This window comes from Salmo salar, chromosome ssa13 (assembly GCF_905237065.1).
Source record: "Salmo salar chromosome ssa13, Ssal_v3.1, whole genome shotgun sequence".
Classification (NCBI taxonomy): domain Eukaryota; kingdom Metazoa; phylum Chordata; class Actinopteri; order Salmoniformes; family Salmonidae; genus Salmo; species Salmo salar.
This window is the reverse complement of record NC_059454.1, coordinates 32,976,206-32,989,796: the sequence shown is the minus strand read 5'-3', so window position 1 is coordinate 32,989,796 and position 13,591 is coordinate 32,976,206. Positions and strand designations below refer to the sequence as shown.

Below are 13,591 nucleotides of genomic sequence, written 5' to 3'. Positions count from 1 at the left end.
TGATAAAGTCTACACCTGTTGTATTCAGCGCATGTGACAAATACATTTGATTTGATTTGAGTAATCCTCTCATGTGTACGGTTTCAGAATTAACTGAAAAGCAACACAGAAGAGTATATTTGTACAGCTATCCTAATATCTCCATTTCCACACTTCTTCTTCCACAATCACAAGGCAAATGTTATGATAGCAAAGGCTGTAATTCCACCTCAGCATATACAAGCGGCTGAACCCATTGGCCCATGTTTTGCCAGGGTTTAAGGTGTTTGTTTCAGTAACACCAGATCTACACCACTACAGTATCACATCTACTGCTCTGCGTGCACAACTTTTGAATGAGTTTGAAACGCACACTTGTTCAATTTGATCAGGTTTGTTGCCCTTAGCAGAAAACAGCAGTCTTTGAAAATGAATTATGTATTAAAAGCCTTGTGCTGTACTGCATTGCCTTCTACCTTCTATGATTATTTACCACAGCCAGTATAGGGGAGACAGGCAGCTCACGGCCATCAACTACACTTCCAGTATGGTGTTTATCGGCCTTGAGGAGTCTATGCAGACATACTGCTGATGAAGAGAGAGGCGAAGACTCTTTCAGGTATCAGAGCTCTACTGGCCACTTTTTTTATTTTATTTATTTAAAAGCAAACTTTTATAACCTGAAGGCAAACAGCCATGAAAAACACAGTCAAATAAATTCTAGAATAATCTTAGGAGTGGGTGGGGGGTTGACATTGTGAAATATGGTTCTGCAGTAATACTAATAAAAACGGGGGGAAAGAACGATCCAGAGGCTTTGAACGCTCCCTACTACAAAAACAGGGTTGTGTCTGACAGGCTATAGACAGTCACGGGCAGCCCTGGGCTGTGGAAACATCCCTGACTTCTTGGCAGACAGAAGCCTCTGATTGCTTTTTCATCCACTATCTTAACTCTCTTCTCTAACATGTGCACGAAATGTACAGCTTCATTTAATCTTTGACACAAAAGAGCAGTCGGCTGCACCTGTCTTTTTCTCTCTGTCCTTTTACGCAACATCTCGATCCTCTCTCTTCAGCCGTGTGGTAAAAAAAAAGTTGCACTACATATTCTGCTGTTCTATTGGGAGATGCAATGATGTCAGAGGGGAAACCGTGTTGGTTGTTCGCATTAGCTTCTTTGTTTCTGGAATATCCCAAATGGAAGAAGCCGTTTCCCCATGAAGGATTCCAGCTTTAAAGTTTTAAAGCCAATAAGACATGTAAAGCATACAATTGTGTGTGTGTGTGTGTGTGTGTGTGTGTGTGTGTGTGTGTGTGTGTGTGTGTGTGTGTGTGTGTGTGTGTGTGTGTGTGTGTGTGTGTGTGTGTGTGTGTGTGTGTGTGTGCGCGCGTCTCTGACACCTTACCTTCGCAGTGCTTGCCATCCCCCTTGTAGCCCGACTTGCAGATACATTTGTATGACTTGAGTGTATTCTGGCAGATGGCATCGATGCTGCAGTTGTCAATTTGCTCTGCACACTCGTCCACATCTGACAGGGAGGGAGAGATAGAGGGAACAGTGACATCTAAGGACAATAACTACAAATAATGTTTCATATCCCCAAGTGGCTAATGTACTGTACATTAGGGGAGGAGGGTCAATCGTCAATCTGACAAGGTATTCACTATAGGATGTTTACTGTGGATACACAACCCCTGTAAAGTACTTGGTCAGACAGACAGGCCACCATGAGAATACAAGCAGTCACACTTGATAAAGACAAAACAACTCAGCTCAATAAACCCTGCTACACTGTGGTATGTTTGACAGTTTAATAGTTCTCGGAAACCCTTGTACAAATAAACAGTTAATTCATGCGTTTTTGAAGAACCTATTGCTTCATAACAATAAACAAGCAGTTGAGTAATTACTACAACATGTAAATAAACAGTCTATCATTGATTGACCTGTGATGAACCTCTGTTTGACTGCCTGCTGGCTTGGACAATCTGTACCTCTGATACACGGGTCAAGAAATGGAGTAAAAAGTCAATGTTTTCATTGGGATGGTAGGATAGATAGCCCTCTGCCATGGTCATGGACCAGAGTTAGAGGGAAGGATGAAGTCCAAAAATGTATAAACAGGGATGTGATCAGGAAATCATATAAACTCAGGCAAAATAGGATATTAGTTTGAGATCAATTTCAATATTTTATGAATAAAGGACCATGTAAAAATCCCAATCTTTGATAAAATATTTGCATAAAAGTGAAATGATGGGCTTGATTAAAACAGGGAACTGGGGAGTGAAGTGGGGGCAGAGTGGGTTCTATGGTCCCCTCCTCTCTAATCCCACCTGATCCTGGTTAACCAGCCCAGGTGTTTGGGATTACCCCCGCTTGCAGGGGGGAAAAGCTTAACAAGGTTTACACAGCTTCCAATATCGACCCTTATCACAAGTCCTCTCTCTGCAGGGGCCCGGAGGACTGATCCCAGGGGTACACGGTCTGCAATCTGAGACCTGTTAGTTTAGCATCTACCTTGGGAGCCATAGGCCATCACTTCCATGGACCTGACCAGAGAGGACAATGACATTAAAAACCCATGCTGTTCTTTGGAGAGGTCAGGTCTCAATAATCCTTGGAGAAGCTTTTCCTTTTTCCTGTCCAAGGGAAGTCTGTAGGGCCAACTACACACACGTTTGACCTTTTGAGGTTGAATTAGAAAATAATGTTTTCATCTGGCTCTATTTAAAATTGTATCGCAGAAGTTCACCGTTACATATTGAAATGTAAAGGCTCCCGCGTCATTGGAGACTGCATTCATGGTAGACGCTGCATGTGTCGGCTCAATCGGGAATTACCTTTCAATTTATATTGCGCAATCTGTAAATCTGTCCCCATCCCAAGTCATGTTGACTACAGGAGTTTAGTAGATGACTTTTCTCAGTCTCACACAAGCATTTGCAATACCAGAAGTCCCAAAGGCTCAAAGTAGTTAATTTCTCCATATTGATTTATATGAAGTGGTAACAATGGGAATCCTCAGGGATAGAAACACAAGCTGGATCTTTTCTCCTCACTGATTATCCTCAAGGATGAATAGGACAATGTTCCTTTGATAGTCGAGCAAGCAAGATTCCACATAAAAACAGATTAATCTTTTAGTCAGGTTTAAGGATTCTAAGGCTCTTTGGTGATTAATATTCATTAAAAACTAAAACTAAAGAATCTCACATGTCCACTTTAGCCTACATTAATGCTCCTATCCGGGTCATCAACTCCAGATCATTTACAATTAACAGTCTGGAAAAGGTGCACTTGGATTTACTGCTAAATATTGCCTTTCACAGAAACATTGTTGTAAAAAATATCTAGTTACGACTCAAACAAGATGCAATACAACACTTTACACAAGATAAACTGTGGTATTATGCTTTGAAAAATCAAGCATTTATTTTATGTTCAACCATTTCTGAGTATGTTTTTGTGTATGTCTGAAGTGATTCAGACACTATACTACAGTATTAGAGAGGACAGAGTGTAGCACCAAGGTCTCACTGTATTCAATATATCATGCTTGATTTGCATCTCTGAGCTGTTGACAATATAACATATTCCCTCAACAAATCTCACTGTTGGTAACAGACATACTAAATCAATAAAACAAAAACCCCTTCACATAGACTTCAAAAAAGACAGTGCAGTTTAATTATGATCTCTATGACCTGCAAATGATTGAATTGTGTTCCTGGAAAAAATAATAGGTGTTTTCTCACCTTCTCCTGTTTCTTTGACTTTATAAACCATAATAATAGTTGTATTATACTATCAAAATCAAAATCTAGAACACAACTTCACTGAGCAGTGGCACTGTTCTCAATTTTCTATTTGTTCTTGTATCGCCAATCTTACTGCCAGTGCCAGCAGAGATCAACCTCCTCAACCGTAAATGTAACAGCAGACCCAACCATCACAAGCAAGCACTTCACTCCAATCGCACAAGAGTATGTAAGGAACTAACTTTTAAGCCAAGCCTACACAAACTAATCTTTTGACTACATTGGCTGAAGCCAAGCTCAACATTTCAACAAGCACTGCCATACTTTATACAGCCTTGTATATTTCCCCAGATCTGGACAACAACATTCATTAACACTGAACCTCCCTCTCGTTAACACTAAAGAACAGAGCAAAGCTCAGTGTTCGCTGTGTAAGACCAAGGCTCTCCAACTTCAACATCTCTGCAATGCACATGATATGCTACAATTATATAGCATTATATAGGAGAGTGCTTTCAGTTTGATAAACCCCTATAACTAATTCATTTCTAACTAGCATGGACCGAGCACAACTCTGCTAGTGCTGAGTGTTCTTGAAGACGACAGCAATTTGTGTCCCCTCATTAGCCAAACAATAGAGGGGAAAGTGGGTAATTATGCCAACACTTTGTCTTTAAGAAATAATTCTGAACTTTGAGAAGAGCTTAATCAAGATCTTTTCATGAGCTGTCAGCTTAGGTCAGGGAACAAAAATATAAAATTGAGTAAGAGATTTCTTTTTTTAAATCTCTTGAGTTCATCTCCCGTTTACAGAAACTGACATTTTTTAGACGGCTCACAAAGACGGCCAGTTAGTCACTCACTCAAACTTCAGGAGTAGTTCAATAAAGTGTCTCTTTGAAGAAAATAGAATGTTGGCCATGTAAAAAGAACACGTCAGATGCCGAGTTGGGGGTTTAAATAAAAAGGCACCGGTCTGGGGAATTGGGAGCCTTCCCTCCAACACATGCACAACAAAAGCTGAAAATATGCCGGATCTGTTACAAATAGAACAGGCCTTTGCCGTGAAAATAAACATGTCAGAATCAATAGGTCCTACAGTACAGTCCCGAGGACATTCCTCTGAACACTTCAGAAACAAAGTTGCTGAACGTGTTCAGTAACGCTGCCCTCCTAATTGACTCATGCAACACATGAAAAGCTTTGCTTTTTCAGGCTGTACGTGTATGTGGCTTTTTTTCTTTGGCACTGATGTATCAAAGTTGTTGGGAACAAGTTTAGGCAGCAGAGGTTGAATGCCGTGATTTGAGACAGGGATGAATAAACAAAGTCAAAACAACAAAACGAAAAAACGTTGCTGTAGTTCTGTGCATTTAGACATGAAGTTTAGAGTTTAGGAGCCCAGAATTACATACCGTATGTACGCTAGTTACCCTTTCTGCTCAACGCTTTGGTTGAACCCACGGTTGGATGTCCTAGGAAGAAGTAGGTCAGTGCACTTTGTCTGAGTAGTAGCCCTGTAATGGGGCACATCATTCAAAGTCTCTTCCCTTCATAACTGGGACGGGATAGTTGGCTGCTCTTAATACCACATTAAGTGAAATAAGAGCATGTCATGCACTAAGCCCTGGTTTATCAAACCCAAATCGAAAAGAGCTGCTGTGTCTCCAGGGTTTTGCTATCGTCAGCCTGTAAGACGCTGTGACAGCACATGCTCTAGTCTTCTCTAAAGTTCCGGAGAGGGGATAGCTCATTTATATCATCAAGTTGATTAGTACCTTGGTTTAACAAAGACCTGCAGACAAATGTGGTTCCATCCTCAGCATCATAGTACTCAGATATAAGTCAAAGATTATTTTCTGATATTGAGAGAAGAACAACCGTACAACTCTCTGAGTCCACTGCTGTGCAGCCATGTTCCAATGCACCCCCCACATGCGAGCCAGAGAGGCTACTAGGCCAGGGCTGTTGGTCATGGAGGTGAGACGTTGACAGGCCCTGCTGAAAGAAAAACAACATAGACCAGCTTAAATTTGAAGTTGGTCCTTGCTGGTCTATGCTGGTCAGTGCTGGCTGGATGATGGTCAAGCTGGTCTGACCAGCATGGTCTAGCTGTTCAAGCTGGTCTGACCAGCATGGTCTAGCTCAGGGGTTCCCAAACCTTTTCACTCGAGGCCCGCCTTCCAGCATTGGGGAACATCCCGCGCCCCCCCTGCACACAGCGAAAGGCTGGTCACCATTGTTCAAAATACACCGAAGGCTGATCACCAGCAAAAACACAGAAAAGGCTGGCCACCAGCAAAAACACTGCAAAGGCTGGTCACCAGAAAAAACACAGCAAAGGCTGGTCACCAGCAAAAACACAGTGAAAGGCTGGTCACCAGCAAAAACACAGCAAAGGCTGGTCACCAGCAAAAACACAGTGAAAGGCTGGTCACCAGCAAAAACACAGCAAAGGCTGGTCACCAGCAAAAACACAGCGAAAGGCTGGTCACCAGCAAAAACACAGCGAAAGGCTAGTCACCAGCAAAAACACAGCGAAAGGCTGGTCACGAGCAAAAACACAGCGAAAGGCCTGTCACCAGCAAAAACACAGCGAAAGGCTAGTCACCAGCAAAAACACAGCGAAAGGCTAGTCACCAGCAAAAACACAGCGAAAGGCTAGTCACCAGCAAAAACACAGCGAAAAGCTAGTCACCAGCAAGAACACAGCGAAAGGCCTGTCACCAGCAAAATGAGCACTGGTGACCAGCATGACTAGCCTATGCTGGTCTATGCAGATTTTTTCAGCGGGGGGGTACTTTTTCCCTCTTATTTATGGGCAGGTCCAGGGATAAGCGGTGTATTTAGCTGGGCCGGTCGGGAATAGGGCTGAGGGGAGAGTGAGTGTGTGGGAGACTTGCTGGACCCAAGGTGTACAGTTCAAACACAGGGCAATGTTTACTTTGTGTGTTGAGACCCTCACTGTTTGCTCAAGCCCCCCAGACTGCCCCCTGCCCTGTCCCGGCCCATCCCCCTTCCTCCTCCTACCACAGAAATAGAGTGAATAACGCTGGGACACCCTATAGGGTAGACCAGAACAGAACGGCATGCTAGGACTAAGGCAGTGGTATTCAAAGTCGGGGTCGCGACCCTGGAACTGCAGCGGGGTCGTTTAAAAAAATAATACAACATTTCAGAACAAAAAGAGTACAGATTATTGTATGGGACAATATACAAATGTTTTTGATAAAGATCATTAGAAAAATACAATTTTATTGAGTAAATATATTTATTGGTGTCTTTTCACTTTGATTAGAGATGAAAATGTAATGAGTTTAAGGTTATTTGTAGATGTAAAAATCTAAATTGACCAATTTTAAGGTTGTGTCATTAGATTTGGGGTGGGTTGGGGTTGCAAGAATTTATTGAGAAAAAAATGGGTTCCCCAGAAATTCTAGTGGAATAAATGGGGTCCCAGTGGAAAAAGTTTGAATACCACTGGACTAAGGCAAACAGAGCAGTGATGAGGCCAGGCCGGGGTTGTTGTGGCTCATCAATGCAAAACAAAATAGATTTTTATCAGTCCAACAGGAATGTCAAGAGTCTGAGACAGAAATGAGTAATCCCAAATCCAGACAAGAATGCAGATAATTTCTGAGTCATACAGTAATAGACTAACAGTCATAATAGTTTGAGATAAACTTACACAGGATGGCCAGTCCATCATCGCTCTTAACAACAACAACAAAAGAATATCAGTGGCTGTATTGATGGAGCTTCGGGGGCCAACACCATCAGTACATCAACACGACCTCTGAGCTGCACTAGCAGTTGACCCATGACCCCTGATGAGAGAGGAGGAGAAGAAGCAGGGGTCAGGTCTACAAAGAGCTGCTAGCCTTGCCTTCCTTCATGGAGCTAGGCAGCGGAAGTGGAGGGTGAAGAGGAGGGGAGGGTGTGAGTGTGAGCCATGGCAGAATGTCACAGCCCCTCACAGCACACAGCTCATAGCAGCTCACAGCACACTGCTCATAGCAGCTCACAGCACACAGCTCATAGCAGCTCACAGCACACAGCTCACAGCCCCTCACAGCACACAGCTCATAGCAGCTCACAGCTCACAGCCCCTCACAGCACACAGCTCACAGCCCCTCACAGCACACAGCTCATAGCAGCTCACAGCACACAGCTCACAGCCCCTCACAGCACACAGCTCATAGCAGCTCACAGCACACAGTGAACGTCTCATGGGTTATTAGGCCGACTAGGGCAGGAGACTGGTGGTCCAAAAAAGGGTTTGATGAAATGCAGACGTCAACATTAGTGCAAATTTTAGCATCCTCCCCCGCCCCCACCCAAATCCTCCCCAGCTAATGAAGGGATACACTGTTTGACGTCCGGCAAAGCTTTTAAAAGTTGTGAATAAAAATATAAACTGCTTCCATTTGGGCTATTTACACTCATGCTTCACACACTCTAAATGTTTAGGAATCATGACCACTGACTTGATCCTGGTCTTCTAAAAACAATGATACCAACTTCAAACCTGGCTGGACCCCTCCCTAGCTGGGATCTTACTGTATGGACCCCTCCCTAGCTGGGATCTTACTGTATGGACCCCTCCCTAGCTGGGATCTTACTGTATGGACCCCTCCCTAGCTGGGATCTTACTGTATGGACCCCTCCCTAGCTGGGATCTTACTGTATGGACCCCTCCCTAGCTGGGATCTTACTGTATGGACCCCTCCCTAGCTGGGATCTTACTGTATGGACCCTCCCTAGCTGGGATCTTACTGTATGGACCCCTCCCTAGCTGGGATCTTACTGTATGAACCCCTCCCTAGCTGGGTCCACCAACCACGCAGCGAGAGTCCACTGTAGATGGATCTTACTGTATGGACCCCTCCCTAGCTGGGTCCACCAACCACGCAGCGAGAGTCTACTGTAGATGGATCTTACTGTATGGTAAAAAACAAAATGGAACAAAACAGAAAGAACAAAACAAATTGTTCAAAATGTACTGTAAATAAGAGCTGTAGAAGCAACTATAAAATGATTATTCAGTGACAGTTATAGTAAATCTTGTATACACCACAGTCAATAACACCTAGCACTGTTTGTAGGTGGTAGTTTCTGATACATTTCAAATCACCACCTCTGTAGGTAGATTTCATTTTTTAAAACCTTTTATAAATAGAATCCACTTTGGATCTTCAGGTAAGATAATTGTAAGTAAGATAATTGTAAGTGCTGTATGAGAGTAGAAGGTTTCGTTGCACTATCTGACGTAAGACAATGGGCTGTGGGAGGTTGTGCAAGTCCGCTTCATAACATTAGCTAAAACCCCAAGAGCCCAAAATCAAATAACAGCAAAGGGGCTTTTATGAAGATTTCAAATGTAAGCTTTTCTATAATATAGATGCAGTGGCAATCTAATCATGGGACCTGGATGAGTCAGAGAGTGAGTAGGTACCATAGAAATAGAATCTCATTCTTTGGTACTGTAGGTAGATTATGTGAGCAAATTTGCCAGACCCCACCTCTTCCTCCTTCCTCCTTAACCAGCAGCATACCACCCTGCATCCCACTGATGGCCTGCTTCTGAAGCTAAGCAGGGTTGGTCCTGGATCAGAGACCAGATGCTGCTGGAAGTATTGTTGGACGGCGAGTAGGAGGCCCCCTTTCCTCTGGTCTAAAAAAAATATCCCAATGACCCAGGGATGTGATTGGGGACATTGCCCTGTGTAGGGTGCTGTCTTTTGGATGGGACGTTAAACGGGTGTCCTGACTTTCTGTGGTCACTAAAGATCCCATGGCACTTATCGTAGGAGTAGGAGTGTTACCCCGGTCCCCTGGCTAAATTGCCAATCTGCCCTTCATACCATCACGGTCACCTAATCATCCCCAGCTTCCAATTGGCGCATTCATCCCCCTCCTCTCCCCTGTAACTATTCCCCAGGTTGTTGCTGTAAATGAGAATGTGTTCTCAGTCAACTTACCTGGTAAAATAAGGGTAAAATAAAATAAATCTACATCTGGCTTAGGAAGTATCTTCCAACTGTAACCCTAGAATAGAGTAGAGAAAAGTACTCCCCTGGCCAGGTCTCATCTGGCAGTAGAGCTCTCCTCCATGTCTCGCTTTAAACAGTAGGAAAGGTGCCCATCTCTAGCTACAATTCTACTGGGTCCACAGTAGACAGTAAATTAGGCTGTGTAGCAGGGTTGGGGTCAATTATTGAGTTGAGAATTTGTCTTAAATTCAAATCTTGAATTTGAATGGAATTGGCCACACACGTAGGAAGTAGAATTTTAATTAAATTTGAACTAAAGAATGGAGAACTTAATTCAGTGGAATTCTTTGAAATTCAAATGGATAATTTATTCCATAAATCATTATGCATATATTTATTTTGTCATCATGTATGGTTACCAACAATCTAATTTCTAAAACAATGAAGTACAGTGGTCTGGAAATATTGTTAGATCATTTTCTAGGTTGTTTATAATGATTAATGATTTATACACTTAAATATTAAACAGAAAATACATATCTCAGAATGTAATAGATTTGTAATAGACTCAGAGGGCACAGAACAACCTAACATCTCATGACAAAAATACAAACAAAATACTGTTTGACATATTTGAGTTATAATCAAGCTAATATTTGAAATAGTATCTGTATTCTTTAGTGTAAGGTGGCAGATGCTTTTGGCAAAATATTTGCCAAAGGAATGAGACTCATATGTTTATTGTCTCAGTTGAACGTCATTGAATTGGTATGAATTCAATTCTACTTCCTTTTCCCTTCTACTTCCTGCGGGGTGCGGCCAATACAAATGTTAATTTCAATTAATGGTTTGAATTGAACTAAATTCAGAAATTCAGAATTAACCCCAATAGGACTCATCACTTGGAGCTTACATTGTGACATGCAGGGCAACTCAAGCTCATGTTATGGGCTGCAGGTACTGGTTAAGAGCATTGGTCCTGTAAACAAAAGGTTGCTGGTTTGAATTCTTGAGTCCGACTAGGTGAAAAATCTGTCGATATGTCATTGAGCAAGGCATTTAACCCTAATTACTCCTGGCTGTCGCTCTGGATAACAATGTCTGCTAAATGACTAAAATGTAAATGTTATACTAGAACAGTATAGCTCTCATAAGGCCTGGGAGTGCATTAATGTGTGCCTCTCTACTGAAGAACTAAGATCATTAAAAGTCTGAATAGATATAATGTCCTTGCTCAGCATGTGTTGCTTAGAGACATCAGTGCTTGGAGATGCATTGAGAGAACATTCTATTTTTACATTTTTGAATGAGAAACTACCCTATAGCTTCAGCTCAACCTTTCTGGACAATGCTCTGTAACTTTGATGGGCTGCATCCGGCGTGTGCGGCACCATGCTGTGCTGTGCCTATAGAATTAGGATGAATGGCTGTGCCATGGGTGGCCATACTGGTCTATGACTCATAGACCATCCTATACTGCAGAAAACACGTATTACAGTAATTAATTGACCCATTCTCATTCAGAAAGGCCAGAGTGGAATATTTTTGGTCCATTCTTTGCCACTGCATATATTCCTAGAATATCAGCTGGGCTAGACAATCTGGACACTCTCTTCTAAAATTATCCGCCGCCATTATTGCAACCCCTATTACCAGTCTGTTCAACCTCTCTTTCGTATTGTCCGAGATCCCTAAACATTGGAAAGCTGCCGCGGTCATCCCCCTCTTCAAAGGGAGTGACACTCTAAACCCAAACTGTTACAGACCTATATCCATCCTGCACTGCCTCAATAAACAGATCACCGACCATTTCGAATCCCACCGTACCTTCTCCGCTGTGCAATCCGGTTTCCGAGCTGGTCATGGGTGCACCTCTGCCATGCTCAAGGTACTAAACAATATCATAACCACCATCGATAAAACACAGTACTGTGCAGCCGTCTTCATCGACCTGGCCAAGGCTTTCGACTCTGTCAATCACCGTATTCTTATCGGCAGACTCAACAGCCTTGGTTTCTCAAATGACTGCCTTGCCTGGTTCACCAGCTACTTCCCAGACAGAGTTCAGTGTGTCAAATCGGAGGGCCTGTTGTCCGGACCTCTGGCAGTCTTTATGGGGGTACCACAGGGTTCAATTCTCGGGCCGACTCTTTTCTCTGTATACATCAACGATGTCGCTCTTGCTGCGGGTGATTCCCTGAACCACCTCTACGCAGACGATACCATTCTGTATACATCTGGCCCTTCTTTGGACACTGTGTTAACAAACCTCCAAACGAGATTCAATGCCATACAACAGTCCTTCCGTGGCCTCCAACTGCTCTTAAACGCTAGTAAAACTAAATGCATGCTTTTCAACTATTCGCTGCCCGCACCCGCCAGCCCGACTAGCATCACTACTCTGGACGGTTCTGACCTAGAATATGTGGACAACTACAAATACCTAGGTGTCTGGCTAGTCTGTAAACTCTCCTTCCAGACTCATATTAAACATCTCCAATCCAAAATTAAATCTAGAATCGGCTTCCTATTTCGCAACAAAGCCTCCTACACTCACACCGCCAAACATACCCTCGTAAAACTGACTATCCTACCGATCCTCGACTTTGGCGATGTCATCTACAAAATAGCCTCCAACCCTCTACTCTGTAAACTGGATGCAGTCTATCACAGTGCCATCCGTTTTGTCACCAAAGCCCCATATACCACCCACCACTGCGACCTGTATGCTCTCGTCAGCTGGCCCTCGCTACATATTCGTCGCCAGACCCACTGGTTCCAGGTCATCTATACGTTTTTGCTAGGTAAAGCTCTGCCTTATCTCAGCTCACTGGTCACAATTACAACACCCACCCGTAGCACGCGCTCCAGCAGGTATATCTCACTGGTCATCACCAAAGCCAACACCACCTTTGGCCGCCTTTCCTTCCTGTTCTCTACTGCCAATGACTGGAACAAATTGCAAAAATCGCTGAAGCTGGAGACTTATATTTCCCTCACTAACTTTAAACATCAGCTATCTGAGCAGCTAACCGATCGCTGCAGCTGTACATAGCCCATCTGTAAATAGCCCATCCAATCTACCTACCTCATCCCCATATTGTTTTTATTTACTTTGCTGCTCTTTTGCACACCAGTATTTCTATTTGCACATCATCATCTGCACATCTATCACTCCAGTGTTAATTTACTAAATTGTAATTACTTCGCTACTATGGCCTATTTATTGCCTTAACTCCTCATGCCATTTGCACACTTTCTTTTTTCTATTGTGTTATTGACTGTACGCTTGTTTATTCCATGTGTAACTCTGTGTTGTTGTTTGTGTAGCACTGCTTTGCTTTTTCTTGGCCAGGTCGCAGTTGTAAATGAGAACTTGTTCTCAACTAGCCTACCTGGTTAAATAAAGGTGAAATAAAAAAAGTAAAAAATATCGCATACATATTTCCTAGAAATTTGCATACATGATAACAATGCATCCAACTTTTTGAAGGATACAAGTAATTCATTCACGAGGTTTAAGCACCGTTTCTTTGATTGTGGCATATGTCCTCAATTTACAAACTCTTCATGTTTTCTTGGCCTCTAGCTCTATAACATTTCATTGTATATAGGAGGAGGGTGGTACTTAGTGCTGTTATATACCTTATTATTTATACAGCTAGAGCTAAATGACATGACACTCTCCCCTGTGCACACAGCAATTACATTCATTGGCGGCTGCTTTAGCAAGATACAGCACCTACTATAAAGAGGGAAACATAGCAATTACAGCAGAAGTGTTAGTCCGATATTTTTAGCTGCTTCCTGTGAAACTATTAGGCATAAAGTGAATGGCTCTCTGTGTGTGAGTGA

At 42.9% G+C, this 13,591-nt stretch overlaps 1 protein-coding gene across 4 annotated transcripts in view; it reads right to left on the bottom strand.

The window, feature by feature from the left end:
• LOC106566910 (signal peptide, CUB and EGF-like domain-containing protein 3) overlaps positions 1-13,591 on the bottom strand; it is a 101,785-nt gene that overhangs the window by 77,235 nt on the left and 10,959 nt on the right. For all 4 annotated transcript variants that reach the window (XM_014135494.2, XM_014135495.2, XM_014135496.2 and 1 more), the window contains exon 2: positions 1,388-1,510. In XM_014135494.2, the coding sequence (XP_013990969.1) occupies positions 1,388-1,510 (123 nt within the window). The remainder of the gene's footprint in view (positions 1-1,387; positions 1,511-13,591) is intronic.